This window comes from Hippocampus bargibanti, linkage group LG06 (genome assembly GCF_051943395.1).
Source record: "Hippocampus bargibanti isolate YZ-2025 linkage group LG06, ASM5194339v1, whole genome shotgun sequence".
NCBI classification, from domain to species: Eukaryota; Metazoa; Chordata; class Actinopteri; order Syngnathiformes; family Syngnathidae; genus Hippocampus; species Hippocampus bargibanti.
In genome coordinates this window covers 14,041,147-14,063,814 of record NC_142739.1, presented here as the reverse complement: position 1 = coordinate 14,063,814, position 22,668 = coordinate 14,041,147, and the positions used below count along the sequence as shown (strand labels likewise).

The 22,668-nt window shown below is 39.4% G+C and overlaps 2 protein-coding genes and 1 long non-coding RNA gene across 7 annotated transcripts in view; all 3 read left to right on the top strand.

Moving 5' to 3' along the window:
- LOC148896577 (F-actin-uncapping protein LRRC16A-like) overlaps window positions 1-2,658 on the top strand; it is an 86,760-nt gene extending 84,102 nt beyond the window's left edge. For all 5 annotated transcript variants that reach the window (XM_088999159.1, XM_088999160.1, XM_088999161.1 and 2 more), the window contains one exon: window positions 655-2,658. In XM_088999159.1, the coding sequence (XP_088855285.1) occupies window positions 655-830 (176 nt within the window). In that variant the 3' untranslated portion in view covers window positions 831-2,658. The remainder of the gene's footprint in view (window positions 1-654) is intronic.
- A 3,514-nt stretch (window positions 2,659-6,172) lies between these two features.
- On the top strand, window positions 6,173-18,389 carry scgn (secretagogin, EF-hand calcium binding protein). The gene is made up of 11 exons (XM_088999252.1): window positions 6,173-6,321; window positions 6,701-6,771; window positions 11,047-11,139; window positions 13,022-13,111; window positions 13,397-13,453; window positions 13,746-13,823; window positions 13,929-13,984; window positions 15,312-15,357; window positions 15,474-15,533; window positions 17,326-17,394; window positions 18,207-18,389. The coding sequence occupies exons 1-11, from the start codon at window positions 6,252-6,254 to the stop codon at window positions 18,333-18,335; spliced, it is 819 nt and encodes a 272-aa protein (XP_088855378.1). The 5' UTR covers window positions 6,173-6,251; the 3' UTR covers window positions 18,336-18,389.
- A 657-nt stretch (window positions 18,390-19,046) lies between these two features.
- On the top strand, window positions 19,047-21,676 carry LOC148896575 (uncharacterized). The gene is made up of 2 exons (XR_016115430.1): window positions 19,047-19,388; window positions 20,189-21,676. It is a non-coding gene; the product is annotated as an uncharacterized LOC148896575 (long non-coding RNA).
- The last annotated feature ends 992 nt before the right edge of the window (window positions 21,677-22,668 follow it).

The window sequence follows — 22,668 nt, the reverse complement described above, 5'->3', positions numbered from 1 at the left end:
TGGGGAGACTAAACAAATAATCAAAAAAAGACTTTATCAACATCGCATGGATAATACTAGTGGGCCTCAATTGGCAGTACATATTCACCTAAAAGCTAGCAACCACTCATTTGATGACGATGAGGTTAAAATCTTAGCGATCTTAGATGAAAGAGTGGATCAAAGCGTCCTTTTCATCAGTGGATAAGGGATGTCATGGTGGAATGTGCACAATACAATACATATGTATTTACATACATTTATATAGTGCTGTAACAACTGCTGAAGCTGCAACAAACGATGACCAAGCTTCTCACCTTATCTCTAAGAGAGCGAAAACCCATCTAAGTCGGTTATGTCCGTGATCTCATTCTTTCAATCACAACAATTTAAAATACCTTACTCGCAAATCAATACAACTACATTATACTGTATTCCAAAACTATTAGCCCCAACTGGTGCTGGTATGTAGGTGAACAACTGGATAAGAAATCAATTTTAAAATACATTTCAATGAAAATATAATCCATTAAAATGGGTTATTTCAATTGGGAAAATTGCATACTAAAAATGTTGATTTATTTTATTTATCTTGGTTTTTAGGAACAGTGAAATAGAAAGGCAACTAATTTCCACATATTTTTTTATACCCCTTTCCTCATCCTTGTCATTCAGGGAGGAAAGCGTCCGTGTCCGAGCCCATTCAACGCTCCAGCCATCAACGCAGCAACTCTGATGACCGCGGTATCTTCAAGGGCAAGGAGATTTCACCAAATCCAGACAAGGACAAAACAAGCAAACAATCCTCCAACCCTGGCGAAGAAGCAGACACAGAAATTATTCTAATTTAAAATAATCACATTTAACAAAAAAAGTAACCCTTTTTTTTTCATTTGAAAATGAATTGAGGCAATATGAGAAATACTTTTTATTTATAAACTATATGCAAAGAAATGACAGAAATACCTGTTTCCAGTCAAAATTGTAAAATGTTAATATGAATAATCAAAAGTGGTATTTTTCAAGAGTGACTTTTTCACACTTTCTGATGTCACCTGCTAAACCAAACCTTCACTAAGATCTTCCTTTGTCCTTTGACAGAAACAAAACATTCATACAGTACCGGTCACTCAAAGTGTTCCTGAGTGTTCTGACAATTAAAAGCACAAAAAAATAAAAAAGCATCAACATAAAGTGTGGGCTGAAAATGGGGCTATGGAATAAATAGTCATGATCTTATGTGCTATTTCTCGCAGGGACCACACTTAAAAGAATACCACCAATTGATCAACTGTACTTGAAGTCTAATATAATTCTCGACCCAATGGCATTTTGCCAACAGGTTTTTTTTAGAAATGCTTGAATCTGTTCGTGCAAGTCTTTTTTTCCCCTGGATCCATTATGCAACTCATCTTTTTTACAGGACAATACAGGTTGAAGCTGAGCATTTTGGCACCCACAAATCACACTAATGTAGCTTACATCTACCTACTGAACAATTCTCACCCTGCTGGTTCCCACTGTTGATTAACCTTTGCACACTGTGCGATACACTTTAGCTTTGAATCAACAAAGGCTTCAGCACTGTTAACAAACAAGCGTTCACATACTTTGGAGGGAACAAATGATCATCTTGTTATCCTTTAACTTGATGGGGGTGTCTGCCTGTCTTTGTAGCGTAGTCACGTTACTTATTGTTTCATGATGTATGAAGCTCGGATACAAAGCCTTTTTTTTTTTGCATGCCACTTTTTCGTCCTGCTGTCCTTCTGAATTTTGTGTTCAAATAACATGATGATGCATTCTACTGACACGCATCTGTCTCCAGAAGTGCTGCACAGAAAACTGATTTTCAAAAGAGAATCTTGGAATGAACTGTTTGTTTACCTTGATGCTCATGAATTGCTTCTGAAAATTTGTTACCATGACAGCACAAAACCAGTTTGGATCGCTACACCTTCCAGACTAAAGAGTAAGACTAAACCCACGGGGTTCAAGCACAAGTGTCAAGTGAGGGCCAAAACCCTTTTTTTTCCCTTTTTTTTTGGTAGAATGACTTCTTAACTCGAATCATGCAAATAACAGTTCCTGTTTAAAAAAATTCTACCAGCCTGATCCCAATTTAATTTATTTATTTTTTATTTGAAAAAAAATGTTAGTTAGGTCACAAGTGTACATGTGCGGTGCAGCTGTCAGTGACTGACAAAATAACCGTTGACTCGAATGAGTTACTTTGTGTGTGAGTGCATGATATGCATTGTACTGTATATACTGTATGTCCCTCCAAGCCTACAGGTGTGTATGTGTAATACATACACGTAATTTGTACACTGTGACTTTTTTGTTTATTTGTGCACATGCAGGTTTTTTAAGGTACGCTGCATGTGATCTTTGAAATAACGTCCACAACATTCTCTCTTATGTGTACATTTTGTTTATAAATTCACTTGTGTTCATGTATGTGTTTGGTATGACATGCATTGCATCTTACCATGTCATGATTTAAACAAAAAAAGAAGTAGTGATGCAGAATTGTCACACAAATACTGAAGACATCTTTGCACATCTTAGGTCTGATTTTGTTTGGGGATCAAGTCATTGTGTTGTTTTCATACTATCGTTCTGCTGGTGTCTTTATCAATATTAACATTGATTAAAATAATTTTACAGGCTTTGTAATGTATTGTGATGTTCTTGGATGAAGGGAATTTTAAATCAAACCTCCAAAGAATCACTTTTCCCACATAGAAAATAATATAAAGTATTCATTTGTTCCTACCTCAGACCTCATAAACAGTGCAGGCGAATGTAAGAAAGAGAAAAACCTGACATCATTAAATGTTGATTGTAGATCTTATTCTACTTGACCTTCAATACTGTGTTTCGGTCTTGATAATGTCTCGGTTGGTCTGGTCCTGACTACAATACTGCTTTGATCCGTCCGTTCTTCAGTGCAATCAGTATGTTAAAAAACGTGTTCTTTTCTTAATTGTTATTTTGTTCTTATCAGTGGCCAGCCGTGCATTTCACACCTCGGCCTTCAGTAGTGCTATATCTGAATCTGATTGTGAAGGTGTCCAGGTAGATTTCTGACCCTGGGAACAAATGATGGTGGAAATGTGGTTGGTTAAATGCTTAAATACGAAAAGACACATCTGGAACCAGCGCAATGGGGGAAAAGTAATGAAAAGAAGCTGAAAGACAATTACGAATTATTTAATAAAAAGTCATGGACAAAATATGGTTGACAGTCTGATTTAGCAAAGAAGGCCAAGTAGGCCCTGGCGGTCCACCACTGGTTCTTATAGATGACAAACAGTAATTCAAAGCTTATTACAGTAGTTCATGTTTGGTTAGCAGTTGATTGTTTTAGTCCTCTGTTTACATGATTATTGCATTTGAGAGCAGCAAAACAGGAAATGAGACTATCACTTGTATAGTGCTTTTCTACCTCGGGTACTCAAAGCACTATACCATGTCAAATGTTCTGTGTCCCTCAAACAGTTCTTACTTTGTCGTGTCTGCAGAGAATTTGGCACTGGTGAAGTGGAGGAGAAGTGGTGCAATGTAGGTTGTGAAATTAACCTCAAGCAGCCATAGCTCAGATATGATGGCTAGGTTCGAAGGTTTTGCGACCTCTGTGACCTCTGTTGGATCATCCCTAGTGGCTCTTTGCACAACTTATACCTTGGGTCTTGTCTGGCGTGGTATATCTGGGCCACTGCGGCTCTGGTGCTCAGGATGTCTTCAGGGTGTCCCGCATCTACTGCTCGAGGGTTGCTGGGATTAGCCCCAGCGCCCCCCGCAATCCTAGTGAGGATAAAATGGTTCGATGAATGAATGAAATCAAGTTATTATTGAAGTGAGGATAGTATTGGCCTTAGTCTTCCTCCACATGTTTGTTAATTTCGGACGATAACATTGTTGGTTATGGTTTTTATTCTTTTCTGTAGTTCACAAATAGATTCGGGCTCCTGAGAGTTGCAGGTTCCGTTAGGAAAAAGCAACCGAAACATACATACAGGCACACGTTTATATTGGGATCATATGTTAATGAGGCTAACTAGCAGTGACGTGCAGTCAGGGGAGGCAGGTGAGGCAGTGCCTCACCTGTCATCATGGAAAGCTGTCATGGAAATATCAAATGAAAAAATAAATTAAACAGTTATGTGTATTTAGTGATTTGTACTTTAAAGTTCTTGTCCATTTAACTTCACCGTTTTATGATTTTTTTCAAAATCGCTGAATTTTCACATTTACCGTTCAAATACTAAGTAGAGACGAGCAGTGAGGCACCAGCCGGCTGATCCTCACCATGGATTGTGCAATCACTATGCTTACTGTGCTGGCTTGCTCTGCAGTGAGACCGCATTGCTGTCCGTCTGCATATCGCTATTAAAGCGTTCAAACACGTTTAGTATATGAACTAAATTTCTACGGTTTAGCTGGTGTATATAATGTAGAGTCATTGTACATTATAAACACTGTACTACAGTGTTTATTTTCTTTTATTTTTATCAAAACGCTGTGCGTAGGTGAGGCAAACAGTTCTCCCGCCTCATGATAGGGGGCGCGTGTGATTCCAGAGATACTTCCGACTCCACGTCTGCAGAATAATAGAATTAGAGACAGAAAGCTACAGTAAACAGTTAGCAAGTAAAGTGCAACCCTGCAGTCATTTTTTCGTGCTGCTTGGCCTCACTTTCAGAATGGAGGATTACATATCTAAATTGAAAGAATGTCCTAAACTGGACGTTCAATCGAAGCACGAGGTAATAATTAAAGGAAGACCAACACCGGAGCTAAAAGGTTTGCTTCAGACAACGGGACACAATACTCGCTCTTTTCAGGCGGACTGGTACACACGAAAAGGCTGGCTGTGTGGATGTCCAGCAAGAAACCGCCTTTTCTGCTTTTCCTGCCTTCTGTTCTCAACTTGTGACAATGTCTGGACTCAAATGGGATATTGCGACCTGAAAAATTTACAACGGAGCCTCATCAAAAATGAGCGAAGACTCAACATCAGCATCCACAATGCTAAGGTAAAGGAGAACCGGGAGATTTTAAAAGATCTCATCAATGCCACCTGCTTCCTTGTCAAACAACAGCTGGCTAATCGTGTCAACTATGTTGAACTATTACATGCTTTCGCTGAGAAAGATGACAGGCTAGCGAGTCATTTTGGGACATCCACTGTATTTTCTAGCCTGTGAAACAGAATACAGAACGATTTAATTGAAGCAGTTGGTGATGTCATTAAAAAAATTAAAAAATGACATTAAAAAAGGAGATCGGTGCAGCCCCATTTGTTGCTGTAGAAGTAGACGAGATTGTCATTCTCAGCACTGAAAACATACAGTCGGAACAGGACTGATCAAGGACGACTTTCTTCACTGGCAGTGATCTCCGTTGAAACAGAGACTTTTAAAACTGAAGACAGATAAGGAAGGCTTCTACAAAGAAGTTATTGATGCCTTTCTTCAGAAGGAGCAGCCCATGGACTTCATTTACAAGTAAAGGTAACACGATAAAAACTTTTTAGTATTATTTTTTTCTATGCTACAGTTTGTATGTATAAAGAATGCTGACATGAAATTTTAAACAAAATATGTTAACTGTTGCCAATCAAATGGTGAATAAACTACTCTGTAGAGTTCATATGTTTGTAAATCTGACTATGATGACGTCAGTGCCTCACCAGCCATGAACCTCACCGCACATCACTGCTATCTAGGCTGTCTTAAAACAAAGAAAGGTTGATGCAAGTTGATCTTGGCTTGATGACAAGGCCCAGACTTCCCCTGTTGTGCATAACTCCTGAGATAAGAGCTTCTTAGGGGGGTTTGAAAGGTTTCAAAGACTTTCCCGAGGTGGGGGGAAAAACAAGACACTTGGGGGCTGTTAATCACTCATGAACTAAATTGGATGCTAACTTAACATTACATCCTTTGTTTAAGAGTTCAAACAGATGTTCTTGTGAGATACCAATAGTACTCATAATAAAGCTACATTCCTCCACATTCTCTAGATCACCGTGTCTTCGTTTTATTCGTTCGCAGAGGCAAGCTGTTTTATCCACGCGCTGTTGTGCTTTTCAAATGCACAACCAGCAGATGGCATTAACAACTCAAAAGAATTGCGCGTGTGTGCATCTGTTGGGTCGAGTTTCCCCACGCAGAAGGGGTGTGGTTTCTGCATCGGACATAGATCATTCAAAGAGTTTAAAAGACAACGTGCTCTTGCCTCGGGAGTCTTTCTGGCCAGGTGTCAAAATGGACAGTGCCTTTGACAAGCTGGACGCTGCTGGTTTCTTGGAAATCTGGCAACACTTCGATGCAGATGGTAAGTAGAATGTGTCACATATGTTCATCTCCAAACAGCTGTTAAAAAGTGATGGATTCGTCTTATGTATTTGACGAGGAAAAGTTCCATTGGATGGTTTCAAATGGTCTGTGTATTGTGTGCATGTGTGTGCAAAATATACGGAAAGTAGTGTTTAGTATTGTTAGAATTAGAACAGATGGCAGGTTGTTATCTTTTTATTCCATGTTGTACAGTGCAGTCATTGATGCCAACGGGGTGGAAAAAAGTAGCACTAGAGTGACTTTTTAAATTACAATAAAACTATAAATTGCAAATGTATGTTTTCTGTCTTGTATTTGTTTATTTGTTTGTTTGTTTGTTTTCTTTATTTTATTATTCATATTTATTTGTTTGTCAGACAATGGCTACATTGAGGGCAAGGAGCTGGATGAGTTTTTTCGTCACATGATGAAGAGACTGGGACCAAAGGTTAGTCTACTTGAGATTTTGAATCTCACCTGTGATGACAACACTTGACCTGGTTACGCGCGGCATTCATCATTTCATCGTCATTAATTGCAGAATGTTATTTTAAGTCGAGATGAGTGATGTCACTTTAGCTTCACACTTGGTAAATTAGTAGCCGCCAGTCGTAATGAATGTATCTGCAAAGTGCAAGTGCGTTTGACATGGTCACAAATGGAATTGTATGAGTCAGACCGCATGTGTCTTTGTTGTGCTTGGATGCTGTCCAGTGTATAAGCCTCAAGGATAAGTGCAGTGTTTTGTTTGGTGACTCCTAATAAACATGTTTTGTTTTTTTTGAGTCGGTATCAGAATGGACCGTGAGCCATCACTTGAGAGTGATGGAGCGGTTTGTGTGTCCCAATGATCCATCCATCCATTTTCCAGACCGCTTTATCCTAATTAGGGTTGAAGGGGGTTCTGGAGCCTATCCCAGCTCTCTTCGGGCACTCGGCGGGGGACACCCTGAATTGGTGTCCAGCTAATCCCTGGGCACACAGAGACAAACAACCATCCGCACTCACACTCATACCTAGAGACAATTTAGGGCGTTCAACCAGCCTGCCATGCATGTTTTTGGAATCCGGGGATCCGGCGAAAACCCACACGGGCCCGAGGAGAACATGCAAACTCCACACTGGGAGGCCGGACCCGGTCTTGAACTCACAACCTCTGCACTGTGAAGCCGGCGTGCTAACTACTCGATTACGGGGCCGCGTCCCGAGGATCCTAAGAGCAAAATTGTCTGGGGCTTTACGCATCTGGCAGGGTCACCCGTGGCAAACGGATCCTCTGTGAAGGACCAGACAAAGCACTACTCACAGATGATGGATGACAAATTTGGGCTCATTTTCCCTCACCCATGCAGACGGAGCTCACCGGGACTCGTCTTTGGAGCCAGGCTTGAAGTTTGGGGCTCGCTGGCGAGCAACTGGTGGATGGTTTAATGCCCACAGGGCCCTGCCGGGTTCAGCCCCAAGAGGCAATGTGTGTGCCTCTTCCCCTCCTGGCCTCACCAACTATGGAAGGACCCAAAGGGGTCTGGTGCGAAGTGAGCTGGGCAGCGGCCAATGGTGGCAACCGATCCGAGGTCACAAACACTAGCTCTGAGATTCACCATAGTTCTTCAAGCCTCTCATGTTGTGGTGCTGTCCTGATTGATACGCCTCTGCAACATCGCGTGGCAATCACAGAGAGATATGCAATTGTTGTGGTAAAGAAGGTGCTGATTTATTGATCAGTCTATGTTCTTGGCCTCACCTTTGAACATAAACTATGGGTTCTGAACTAAAAAAATATATATATATTTATATATATATATAAAATAAATAATATATGTATATAGTATGTTGCTATCAGTGACGTGCGGTGAGGTTCGTGGCTGGTGAGGCACTGACGTCATCACAGTCAGATTTACAAACATATGAACTCCACGGAGTAGCTTATTCACCATTTGATTGGCAACAGTTAATGTGTTTTGTTTAAAATGTCATGTCAGCATTCTTTATATATTGTATACAAACTGTAGCATAGAAAAAAAATAATTTAAAAAACGTTATTATCGTGTTACCTTTACTTATAAATGAAGTCCAAGTCTCTCTGTCTCAATGGAGATCACTGCCAGTGAAGAAAGTCGTCCTTGATTAGTCCTGTTCCGACTGTATGTTTTCAGTCTTTTGTGCTGAGAATGACCGCTCCACTGATGCTGTAGTAGATGGAACAGTGAGCATGAGCTGGAGCAACTTTGTCGCTTCAGGAATAGTTTCAATGAGATCCTTCTTGGCCAAAATGCTGAGAAGCTGTCCAGGAGATTTACATGCATCCCTCACCGTTTGTGAGCTATACAGTCCGGTGTTGGTCTTCCTTTATTATCTCCTGCTTCGATTGAAAGAGTAGTTTAGAAAATTCTTTCAATTTAGATATGTAATCCTCCATTCTGAAAACAAGGCCACGAAATAAATATAACTTTAATTTATTTTGTCATTTGATGTTTCCATGATGACAGGTAAGGCACAGCCTCACCTGCCTCCCCTGACTGCACGTCACTGGTTGCTATTATATTTTTACCACATGAGCCATTGTGGGTGTTATATTCATCGTGGGGACATTTTTGCATAGGTATAATCTCTCATGCAAATGGTATCTCATTATTGTACAGCTGTGCATATTGTTATGGCCAGGAAGTAAACATTAAAAGAGTTTTCCAAGTTGGTGCGCTTATTTTTAATCAATAAAATTGAGACATGCAGGCTTGAGACCTGTAAGCTTGCTTGAAGTGGAAAAGGTTTGCCTAGCAACCGCAAATGGTTCTAGACATAAGAATGATGCTGAAGACAAACACTGGCCTTTCGCTAATGGATCTGGCGCGGGCATGCTCTTCTGCAGTCCGTGTGCTCCCCTTGGAAATTCATGATTCCGGTCCTACATTTCCATCGTTACTTGCTTCAATGGTTCTAACAAAATAAAATAAGCTTTGGATCTTGATATGTTATTTTATCTGTTAGACTGCACTGAAATAAAATGGTCTTTTGAAATAACTCAGCTTCATTTTGTCAAGTTGTCAGACACTATAGAATAATTTAGATTGTGATACATTTTTAAACTGGACATTATTCTCCCGTGTATAAGGTGCACCGGATCACATGTTTAAAAACGTTTTCCATATATAAGACATATCACACTATAAGGCGCCACAGTAGAGGCTGGGGTTACATTTTATATATCCCAGGATTGGCCACACACTAGTTCTTCTACAGGGGGAAACGGAGTTGGTGGTTCCTGACAGTCATTGTGAGACCTGTTGTGGCTCAATAGTACTTCACATGTAAGGCGCACCAGCATACTGTATAAGGCGCAGGGTCGTCTTTTGAAGAAAATGAAGGCTTTTGGGGGCGCCTTACACCTACACCTGAAAATACAGTAGATATATTGTCTACTTACAACTATAGAGGGATCTAGATGAATTGATTTTGTGTAAACACTTGAAAATAACATTGTCTCAACTCACCACACCATTTTATTGTTGTCTCCATTAGGTACAAAATGTTTCATTCTTTTGTTTTGTTTGTGAGTCAGCCACCAATGTCACTGCCCCTCGCTTCCACACCCCCGTATGTGACAGGGAGACATTGAGAAGAAAATGGTATCTTTGAAACTGCAACACAAATAAAGTACTGGTGCCCGTTTTTACCTTTTAGTGGTGCAATTGCTTGTCGATATTTGAACTATACCGTACATTCATACACTTCATGAGGGACATCACAATGTCATGGGAAGTTTATCTACCCCGGTCAAGGATGACGCTTCGTACTGATGTCACAACGTTTATTGTGAAACACTTGAACACCGTGAAAACTATAAAGAACATTGAAACAACAACATTACAATAAGTTCGACAAAACATTCAGTCAATAATGAAATTAATAACGTACCGTGTACACCTTATTAACCGAAAGTAGATAAACGTTGACTTAGACTTTAGACTGTTGTTCTCTATCTAGCAGTTGCTCTGCGTCTGTCCCTCTCGAGCATCAGTTTCGTTCTGTCTGTCTCGCCTTGCTCTCGTTTATTGAAACACATGACACGGAAGGGAAGTGATAATGACAAAACATTATAAAAAAAAGTATGGAAGACGATTTTTAGAAAAACACATAGTTTCGCATATAAATGTTAAACACTTTTACAGAACAACAAGTCCAAATAAATTAGATTTTCATTGTCATGGCAACCAATGAAAAGATACCCGCCAGTTACACTCCCACCAAATTACTGTTGAAATAACATTCCTAAACAAAATGACTTATGCACATCAAATAATCAACAGTAATTTCACCATAGTCCTGATGTATTCTTAACAGTTGAATCGGTATTATTTTGCACCTTGATTTATTTTGACCGGACTACAACTTGGGCTGTTGTCAGTTTAATGGTGCACTAGTGATACTTATTACAAATAGATCTGTGTTTTATTTTGAACTAAAACTCTGAATTGCTGATTCAGTGATCTGCCTTTGGTCAGAAATACAAATAAGGTCTTTGTTTTGAATCATTATTGACAAACATCAAATATTACAATTATGGCTCGCTGATGTCCATGTCAGCTCACTTCAAAACATTAAACCACCAATGAAAACATTGAATCATGTATTTCACTTTGCAAAAACATTTTTTGTGACATATGCTACGTCCTCACTGCTCAGGATGTTCAACTAAATACTGTACTCATATGCGTCCTTGCAGGAGAAAGTGACTGAAGAGCGGGTCCAAAGGTTGAAGCAAAGGTTCATGTCCGCCTACGATGTCTCCGCTGATGGCAAACTACAAATCCAGGAGGTAGTTTATATTTGCTTGGTTTTATTTGCCCCGAGCTAACCGGACGAGCATTCGGCATAGTCCAAGAACCAAACACGGTGCACAAAAAAAAACACTTTTTGGTTTAATTGCAGTTTTTCCAATTGGACAAATGTGACTGACTTCCAAAGAATAAGGAAGGACATAAATGGCAATGAATGTCCTTTATTATCAAGTCACACACAAGCAAAACTTTAGTGAAGGCAAGATGGAAGTCAACAGTAAGATGAAAACTAAGGAAAGAGAACACACTTTTTGATTTTCATGGTGACTTGTATGTCCTCTCCAAAATGTTTCTAGAAAAGCGGCATTTGTCCTTTTTGTGACATGTGTGCCCTTGTGCTTGGTGGAGGCAACAATTCATGTTATATCATATATATTCCGAAATTTTCTCTCGCCACCACTTCATCTCTTACTTTTGTGCTGCATATGACCAAAGCAAATTTCAACTGTTCTTGTTCTTGTTTTTGTTTTTTTTTCTCTGACCAATCAAAAGCATGGATGGTATCATTTTGTCTGACAATAATCCACTTCAGAGCTCCTCCTCTGCTGCTGCATTTGTTCTTGTCTTTTATTTAATTCGTGTTTCCATGACAAAGACAGAGCTTTAATTTTGTTAAGTCTGCTCCAGAGGCACCAATTCTCTGTGAAGTACTGTTCAAATATTAAATCAATTCACAGAGGGAGCCTTTTTCATGTAATCAAATTTCCCCTTCACTGTCAACTAAGATTTAAAGTCGCCGTAGATGTCAATGTCTTTCTGGCTACACAAAACCAGTTGAACTTGAGTCCTTCATTTGTCGTATTTGACGCATACACGCCCTGAAATATTCCGGTTTGACTTGATTTAATTGTGGGGAGTTGGGCCTTCCCTGCTGGTTTAAAGACCAACAGAAGCATTGACCAATTTAGCGCTAGACATGCACATGCACAAAAATAGGACCCAAGATGTGGTTTCAATTTACTTTCAATGTTTTTTTTTTTTTTTTTAATAATTCATTGATTTTTTTTCTAATGTTTCTTTCGCTATTTCATTGGGTTTCGTGAACTACAATGCTCTTCAATTGCACTCAAAGGTATTGCATAGTATGAAAACACAGTTGTAACATTTGCTCTCCAGAGAAAGACAAAAAAGTGAGCATAAAACGGGATGTACTACCACCGTAAGCTCATCACTAGCACCGACTGACATTGTCCTGCAACGAAAGCAATGTGAATTGACGGGGGCATTCATTTGCTTGTGTTATTTGATGGAAATGTTGATTTCAAACTGCTCCTTATAATGTTAATCAATTAAATGTGGATTAGGTTGAGTCAGTCTCACAAAAGGTCAACATCTCAAAATAAGTCTTTGTCTCAGCTTCAAGTGGCTTTTTTTCCATCAAGCATTATTAACTGTACATGTAGAATTAGGAAGGAAATGAGCAGATCCTTCAGGGAACTGCTGCATCCTCTCTGATTGGCCATGTGTTAAAAACTGCATTTGGCATGCATTATGGTGCAATGCGTTTTTTCACGAGTCAACCTCTAGCTGCAGTGAGGGACAATATTTCAATGAGATTGATGTCAGCGGGCATGGTTTAATCTACTAATGGACATACAGTAATGTTATTAAAGGGCTGACGGAAGGAAAGACTAAAACGGAAGTGAATCGATCCAAGCACGCATTTATTTTCCCTTGCTGTTGTCTACACTCTTTGAAAGTCAAAAGTGGAGAAGGCTAGGAACTTGACTCTATTTTTACATCTTTGTTTGGTTACTGCATTGGAATGCTCTATCCGCCAGATTTATGATGAAAATCAAATGTCTTTGTTTGATCACGCACGAAGAATCACTGTTCCTTAGTGTGGCCTTTGTTTTACAGTTGGCTCACATGATCCTCCCTGAGACTGAGAACTTCCTGTTGATCTTCCACAGGGAAGCTTCCCTTGACAACAGTGTCGACTTCATGCAGGTGAAATCACGCGCTATTATTTCAGTCGTAAATTGCTTTGAGCAGGGTTTAAGTGCATGTTTTATAAGGCAGTGACGGATGTCCTTTAGCAAGCGAGGAACCATAATCGGTCAACTAAAGTGATGTTCTCAACTCTCATTCCCTTCTCATTTAGTCATTATTTTCGTAAAAGATGCTTAAAACAATCCTTGAATTCTAGTGCAGCATAACGGGTAAACCCTTTCAATCTTCTCACTAATGAATCATGCTCCATGGATGCCATCGATCACCTACCGGCTACTGCAGACCTGGAGGAAATATGACGTGGACTGCAGCGGCTACATTTCAGCTCAAGAACTCAAGGTAACAAAGAAAAACTCGAACAAAAGCCGACGGTGGATGTTAAAGTTTCAGCTGTTATTTTACTATATTACTTCCACATGTCGCTTCCACTGTAACATGTTGGGCCTTTATAACCAATTGTAAGGTATTTTTCTGGTTTGGAATCAAAGAATGAATGAATACTTGGGAGGACTTGAAAAGTTCATTTGAAATATTATTGCTTTTCTCCTCCTTATGATGACCCTCTGTATAAAAACATGTGATTGCAGACTTTAGTGTGTGTGTGCGTGTGGTTGTGTTTGTGTGTTATTAGGCTTTCCTGAAAGACCTGTTCCAACAGCATGGTCGGAAAGTGTCACCTGACAAGCTGGAGGAATACACGGACACAATGGTATGATTCAGGGCTTCCCTCAAAAATAATTATTTGAGCACAGACCTTAACTGACAGAACCTGCTTATTACCACATCCCACAAAAAAAATGTTTTTGTGTGGCAGATGACAATCTTTGACAAGAACAAGGATGGCCGTTTGGATTTGAATGACTTGGCCAGGTAGATCAATGGAAAAAAATGCATGACTCGTGCGGTATGTGAAGTGTTCGCTGCCATGGTAACCCAACACACAATTTTTAGAATTCACTATTGAATGCAATCCAATGTGAACACTACATCAAACATATGTGCCCTTGCTAATGTCATGAAAACAATGAACTTTTGTCCAAGTGCTCAGTCTCCAATCAGAATTTTCAACAGGACATATTCATATCCATAAAGTGTGAAAGAAATCTACAAACAAGGCAATCTTGTGTTCGAAAATTGTCGAATTTGGTCTCCACAAAACAGGATCAACCAAACTAAAGTGAGCATCACCTCCTCTGTGGCTCCTCTGAGTCTCCCAATTCTCACACAATACCACCAAAAATGCCAAATAATGAAACAAAGAGATTGGCAATATAGTGAAAAAAAGTTGGAAATACCGTACAGAGTAGCTGCTCAGTTCATTGATTGCCTGAGCTCCATCCTGGTTGTCACGGGAACCAAAGCTGTGGAAAAAAAGCAATTGGAACTACAGTATCGTGTGACAATATAGGCTGGCCATAATACCTACTTTGTGTTTTGATTTTGTAGAATGTCAGTGATTTATTTCGCTATGTTTTTAATGAAGACACAAAGGAACTGTTGGTTTGTGAATAAAAAAGATACATCGAAGAATGCACAAGCTTGCAATGTATACACAAACAACAATCGCAGTTGACATTTTTTTCCTTTGGAGTTCTTTTCATCCCTATGATTCCACATTATTTTTATATGCTTCTTCAGTCTCAATAATTTTGAAGCAATATAACACATTACAGACGATTAGAGGGGGAAAAAACATTACAATAGGTCTCAATGTGACTTTTTTGAGATTGAGTATTTTTCAAATGTACTCTATATACCGCATTTTCCGGATGAATGAATGACATATTTCTTTAAACTTTTAACTTTAACTTTTCCATTTAGAAGTCATTTTAAGGCACACCTTCAACAAATGACATAGTTTAAAACTTTTTCTATAGATAATGCGCACTGGATTATAAAGCGCATGGTCAGTTTTTGAAAAGCATTGAAGGTGTTTAGGTGTGCCTCTTAGTGTGTAAAATCCAGTCCTTTTCAGGCAGTTTCAGGCAGGGTCTTTGGTGGTAAGTTATAGGATCTTTGGTGGCCTGTTTGTGAGTTAGGTCCTACCTACCAAGATAGGTAGGTAGCTAGCTACCTATCTAACCACCTACCTAAAAAAAAACTGCCTACCTACCGAGTAAACTATCTATATTTATTTCAAATGCAATGACTGAAACAAATGGTACTGATATGTTATGACAATGTTTTCCTTAAATAGGATCTTGGCTTTAGAAGAGAATTTTCTGCTGCAGTTCCAGTTGGACGTATGTGTCACTTTTTGCCTCCGTAAAAAAAATCTCAGTACATAAATCTCATTCATTTCATTCATTTCTGTTGGTACCATTTGAGCCATTCTAAGAACCTACGTTCTCTTCTGTAGGCCGGCAGTCAAGCGGAGAGGAAGCGAGATTTTGAAAAGATTTTTGACCATTATGACATAGTAAGTACGATTACGTTTTAATAGCGAGTGGCAATAAATTAAAAAATACAAAAGAAAAAGCTTCTGATCCCTTGGCTGCATTGCTTGGATTGGATTGGATTTACATTTATTAGTCTTGCAGTGGACAAATGTACATTTCACAGCAGCAAAGTTATGAAAGGAAGATGAAAGGAATGAAAGAAGTAGAAAAACAAAATACACTCTTGCGGCGACATCTTGAAGTCAAAAGAAAAACAAACTAAATAACAAAAAATATGACAACACAAAGGCACAGAGAGACTCTGCTTCTTGACCACAGGACATTTCTGTGGATCTTATGACAGTGCTCTTTATTGATACAGCACCCTCCTCTTTACTTATTTATGTAATTCCATTTTGAAATATAAAACACGATGCATGGTGTGATGCTTATTAGAGGGCTGAGTCTTCAAGTCAAAGCTTATTAATTTGTTTAATTACCCATTAGGTTGACCGATCATATTTTGGTATAACAAGGAAATTACAAGGATTTTTTTCACCTTCTTTTTCTGTATTCCTCTGCACGAACAGGACAATTCATATTTATGCATGTGCCAATTATAGGGCTAATGTGGATGTTTTGAAAGACTTTTCTGAGGGATGGAAGTAGCTGGAACTCAGCATACTGCACAGAATCTTAGTTCAGCAAACGCCATTGGATTCATTATTGGCATGCGAATGACTTTTTGTCTGCGATTTCTTTTAAGAATACATCTATTTAACTTTTAATTTGCCGCTGGCCCATATGATATCACCTTAGCTCACTGATGCTCAAATTTAGGTGCTTCTTGCCTTTTTGTGGTTTGATCTAAGAAGGAAGACAAAATACACTCTACGTGACATCGCTTCACCAGTCAGATTCAAAGAGCAGTCTTGAGTAGTCTATCTTGATGTGGCCAATCACATTCAACATGGCCATCGGAATAATGAGCTGTGAACCTATCAGTTATAGAATCATTTATGCACCATGAATGTTGTGTGTTGCATTATGTTGCCGATGACTATTAGCCTAGCTGTCATTGCCTTTTTATCGAGCATCTCCATCTTTATTAAGCTCATAGAGTTGCTTTTTCTGTAGCCACAAGGGGACAGAAGTCAGTGTCTAATTGTGTTGGTCCCAAGCCTGGATAAATACAGAGGGCTGTGTCAGGAAGGGCATCCGACGTAAAAGCTTGGCCTAAACAAACGTGAATCAAACCTCTGAAGATGGATGACACTGATTTGCTGTGGCGACCCCTGAAGGGAAAAGAAGAAGAATGCTGTGTGTTGCTTGGCGAACTTGTCAACTCTCCATTTTTAAGCATTCCGTTTTGTGCACATTGTTCTGATTAAATTACTTGTATTGGAATTATTAAAAAGTGAATGCAAAAAAAATATTTCTTTTAAAATAGCCCAATGATGAACCGCACAACCCTTCCGGCTAATAACTTTGGCATAAATTCACTAAATTCATTTTATTATCAAAAAGGATCTGCATGGAATCCGCGTCTCGTGAAAATGCTGTGATCCAAAAATCAGAGCCAGCCTTTGACTTTGCACCATGCCTCATTGGTCTCCCAGAAGTGTGCAAGAAATAAAAGACATGAAAGCAATTCACCTAAGTGCATAGATAGTAAGCAAGTGAATAGCAATTGAATCGATAAATGACCGGACCAGCATGTGAGTACAAATGCCTGAAATGTTCTGTGAAGAATAATACAGAGGCAATATTGTTTTTTTTTTTTTTTTTTTTTTTTTTCATTTCCCCCCACCATCTTCTATTCTCTTATTTTAGAGCAAGACAGGAGCATTGGAGGGTGCTGAGGTGGATGGCTTTGTTAAAGATATGATGGAACTGGTCAGGGTAAGAATCCATCAGCTCATGTCAGAGCAGCACCATTTCATCTTATATCATCTTTACGCAGTAGTAAAAAATGTCATTTAGAGAGAGTGGGAGAGACAGAAGTTGAGAGAGAGCAAGAGAGAGTTTGAGAAAGAAAGGGAGAGAGAGAGAAAGAGAGACAGTTTGAGAAAGAAAGGGAGCGAGAGAAAGAGAGACAGAGAAAGAGGGAGAGTGGTTAAGATGGTTGAGGGAGATTGAGAGAGGTAAAGAGACGTTGAGAGAGGTTGAGAGAAAGTGAGCGAGATTAAGAGAGAAAGAGAGACAGATTGAGAAAGAGATATATTGAGATAAAGAGAGAGACAGATAGATCGACAGAGAGAGAGAGATTGAAATAGATAGGGAGAGAGATTTTAAGAGAGAGAGAGATAGGGAGAGCGAGAGGAAGAGAGAAAGACAGAGATAGATCGACACAGAGAGAGAGATTGAAATAGATAGGGAGAGAGAGATAGGGAGAGCGAGAGGAAGAGAGAAAGACAGAGATAGATCGACACAGAGAGAGAGATTGAGAGAGATTTAGAAAGAAAGTGAGAAAAAGAGACATTGAGAAAGAAAGAGAGTTGAGAGAGAGAGAAAGAGAGATTCAGAAAGAAAGAGGCGGGGGGAGATTGAGGTATTGAGAAAGATTGAAAGAGAGATTGAGGGGGGGTTGGTTCACCATTTGGATATGATAGAGTGATGTCTGAGGGGTCAATTTTTGATGTTTTTGATTTTCAGGACCGGTAATGTTATTTGCAATGCTACTTTCACACTGATTTGAATTGTGTGGCCCTCAGCCCAACCTCACAGGTCCCGAGCTAAACAAGCTGCGAGCCATATTGTTGCGCCACTGTGATGTCAACAAGGATGGGAAGATTCAGAAAAACGAGCTCTCGCTGTGCCTGGGAGTGAAGCACATGCATTAACTGCAATGGTGGAGCTTTGTGTTGTCATGTTACATTTTCAAAGCATGAATGTCATCTTTGCACCAGTCAGATTCAAAGAGCAGTCTTGAGTAGTCTATCTTGATGTGGCCAATCACATTCAACATGGCCATCGGAATAATGAGCTGTGAACCTATCAGTTATAGAATCATTTATGCACCATGAATGTTGTGTGTTGCATTATGTTGCCGATGACTATTAGCCTAGCTGTCATTGCCTTTTTATCGAGCATCTCCATCTTTATTAAGCTCATAGAGTTGCTTTTTCTGTAGCCACAAGGGGACAGGAGTCAGTGTCTAATTGTGTTGGTCCCAAGCCTGGATAAATACAGAGGGCTGTGTCAGGAAGGGCATCCGACGTAAAAGCTTGGCCTAAACAAACGTGAATCAAACCTCTGAAGATGGATGACACTGATTTGCTGTGGCGACCCCTGAAGGGAAAAGAAGAAGAATGCTGTGTGTTGCTTGGCGAACTTGTCAACTCTCCATTTTTAAGCATTCCGTTTTGTGCACATTGTTCTGATTAAATTACTTGTATTGGAATTATTAAAAAGTGAATGCAAAAAAAATATTTCTTTTAAAATAGCCCAATGATGAACCGCACAACCCTTCCGGCTAATAACTTTGGCATAAATTCACTAAATTCATTTTATTATCAAAAAGGATCTGCATGGAATCCGCGTCTCGTGAAAATGCTGTGATCCAAAAATCAGGGCCAGCCTTTGACTTTGCACCATGCCTCATTGGTCTCCCAGAAGTGTGCAAGAAATAAAAGACATGAAAGCAATTCACCTAAGTGCATAGATAGTAAGCAAGTGAATAGCAATTGAATCGATAAATGACCGGACCAGCATGTGAGTACAAATGCCTGAAATGTTCTGTGAAGAATAATACAGAGGCAATATTGTTTTTTTTTTTTTTTTTTTTTTTTCATTTCCCCCCACCATCTTCTATTCTCTTATTTTAGAGCAAGACAGGAGCATTGGAGGGTGCTGAGGTGGATGGCTTTGTTAAAGATATGATGGAACTGGTCAGGGTAAGAATCCATCAGCTCATGTCAGAGCAGCACCATTTCATCTTATATCATCTTTACGCAGTAGTAAAAAATGTCATTTAGAGAGAGTGGGAGAGACAGAAGTTGAGAGAGAGCAAGAGAGAGTTTGAGAAAGAAAGGGAGAGAGAGAGAAAGAGAGACAGTTTGAGAAAGAAAGGGAGCGAGAGAAAGAGAGACAGAGAAAGAGGGAGAGTGGTTAAGATGGTTGAGGGAGATTGAGAGAGGTAAAGAGACGTTGAGAGAGGTTGAGAGAAAGTGAGCGAGATTAAGAGAGAAAGAGAGACAGATTGAGAAAGAGATATATTGAGATAAAGAGAGAGACAGATAGATCGACACAGAGAGAGAGATTGAAATAGATAGGGAGAGAGATTTTAAGAGAGAGATAGGGAGAGCGAGAGGAAGAGAGAAAGACAGATAGATCGACACAGAGAGAGAGATTGAAATAGATAGGGAGAGAGAGAGATAGGGAGAGCGAGAGGAAGAGAGAAAGACATAGATAGATCGACACAGAGAGAGAGATTGAGAGAGATTTAGAAAGAAAGTGAGAAAAAGAGACATTGAGAAAGAAAGAGAGTTGAGAGAGAGAGAAAGAGAGATTCAGAAAGAAAGAGGCGGGGGGAGATTGAGGTATTGAGAAAGATTGAAAGAGAGATTGAGGGGGGGTTGGTTGGATATGATAGAGTGATGTCTGAGGGGTCAATTTTTGATGTTTTTGATTTTCAAGACCGGTAATGTTATTTGCAATGCTACTTTCACACTGATTTGAATTGTGTGGCCCTCAGCCCAACCTCACAGGTCCCGAGCTAAACAAGCTGCGAGCCATATTGTTGCGCCACTGTGATGTCAACAAGGATGGGAAGATTCAGAAAAACGAGCTCTCGCTGTGCCTGGGAGTGAAGCACATGCATTAACTGCAATGGTGGAGCTTTGTGTTGTCATGTTACATTTTCAAAGCATGAATGTCATCTTTGTGAAGCAAAGAATGGTCATTTGGTTTATGTGTAATCTTGGTCAAACATTTAAAGGTCTCTTAATTACGATTTACACACGCACACACACACATTGATATTGTGTAATTTTTTAAAAATGGTGTATTGTGCATGTTAAAGGTCAAATTACATTACGCTTTGGAATTCATTGTCACTAGAATTTCTGTTTTTCATTATTGGTTAAAAAAATTAAACTGGGGCATATTTTGCTTAAAATGAAAGCAAAGAATGAATACAGTGAAATCTCGGTTTACAAACCCCTTGGCTTACGAACTTTTCGGTTTACGAACGTTACATTTCTGAAAATTTTACCTTGGCATACGAACTATTTTTCGGGATGCCACAATACGTGATGTGTCGTTCGCGAACTAGCCCGTTCTCCTAACAAGAAAATGGTGGCCACTGTTTTCGTCCTCTATTCCCCGCCCCCAGTCTTCGGTTAAAGCCACATGATTGGTCAAAAACGCAGCAGTGGGGGGGGGGGGGGGTTGAACTTTAAAGAGACAGGCAGACAGAGAGTGAGAAAACACACACGAAAGGGAGAGGACAGAGCTTGAAATGAAAAATTAAAAGTGAAAAAAAAACAAGTGAAATGGTGAGAAAATGGATAGAAAACGGTGAAATTTGGAACCATTTCAACTTTGATAGTTCAAAATCAGAGTGTAGACTGGAAGGTTAAAATATCCCATCAATCAGGCTCCACAAATAACCCGCACAAGTCATCTGTACACTGGAGGCAAAAAGCTATCATGCCAGCTAAACAGATCACAATTGATGAAGAACTAGATACAATTATCTAGTTCCTACAAGGGATCATTCCTCAAGATGGTGAAAGAAGCCTATGTCCCTCATCAAGTGTTTAATGCTGAGGAAACCGGACACTCCATTCCATCAAGCCATTAACGACCATCACAAAGGTGAATAAAATGACTTTATTGTACAGTACAGTTTATTTCTTTAATCATAATACAATAGCACATTTATTATACATTAAAAAAAGGTATATTTTGTGTAGTTGTAAGGCTTAGAAAATTAGAAAGTAGAAAATTATATTTTATGGGGACCTGGGAACGGATTATTCTCATTTTTATTTTTTGGGATACACACTTTTCACCTTACACACTCTCTCTGGGAACCAATTAAGTTTGTAAGCCAAGGTCCCACTGTATTTGTATTTTGGTCAACAACATGCACGTGGTAAACACCCTCCATTTGTTTATGATCATGATTGTCATTTCCACGGGTTAATGCATAAAATAAAGGCAAAACATTAAGATAAAGGATAGATGTCCTTTGTTCAATTATTTCAAAAATTGGTTTGCTCAACGGGTTAAATAAAATTAAATCTGGCTAAGGAACTGTAGGGTTGTCACTAAAAGATAGAAATAAAAATTATATTGAGGAAAACAGTCACACGTTGTTTGAAAGTACAATGATACCTTGGCTTACGAACGCTTTAGCTAATGAACTTTTCGCTTTACGAACATAATTTCACGAGAATATAATCTTGGCATACAAACGAGTTTTCAGGAAACACACGGAGCGGCGGACTACTTTCTGGCGGAAGAACACAAAACCACACGGCCGAATAGCGCCACGGTAACTGCCGGACTACTTTTCCACACACCATTTCTCTGAGTGCATACGTGGTTTGTTATCAAGGATACATTTGCTATTATGGGACCGAAAAAGACCCCACCACAGGGTTGTGTTCAGCCGAAGAAGACACAAATCAAAATTACAGTCGAGCAGAAGAAGAGATCATCGAGAAATATGAACAAGGTGTGCGTTTGCTTCCCAGTACCAGTATGCTAAGGAAGCTTTTAAAGGTGCGTGTGTTGCCTTGGGTGTTTCCGTGTTGCCTAAGCAATGGTCTCAGACAATCGAAGAGGTTGAAAAACTTCTATTAATTTGGATTAATGAAGAGCAGGAGACAGCGTGAGCGAAGGAATTATCGCCGAGAAATTACAGCAACTTCACTCGGATATCGTCAAGAGGCAACCTGGAAGTTTGTCATCCATTGATGATTTGAAGGCCAGCCACGGATGGTTCGAGAACTTTAAGCGTCGTACGCTTAAAGTCATTTAATGCTGATGAAACAGACCTTTTTTGGAGAAAGATGCCTAACCGGACTTTCATTACACATGAAGAAAGGTAAATCAAATGACTTTATTATAAAGTACAGTTTATTTCTTTCCTACAGTCCTTATGGAAGGTGACTCTCCTTCCAAACAGTTTTATGGGGACCTGGGAACGGACTTTATTATATAGTA

What these genes read in the sequence shown, in the direction of transcription:
- scgn (XM_088999252.1), top strand. Translation starts at nt 6,252, where the DNA reads ATGGACAGTGCCTTTGACAAGCTGGACGCTGCTGGTTTCTTGGAAATC. An exon ending in GCAACACTTCGATGCAGATG is followed by an intron (nt 6,322 to 6,700) that starts GTAAGTAGAATG and finishes TTTGTTTGTCAG; the next exon opens with ACAATGGCTACATTGAGGGC. An exon ending in GATTTGAATGACTTGGCCAG is followed by an intron (nt 13,985 to 15,311) that starts GTAGATCAATGG and finishes TTCCTTAAATAG; the next exon opens with GATCTTGGCTTTAGAAGAGA.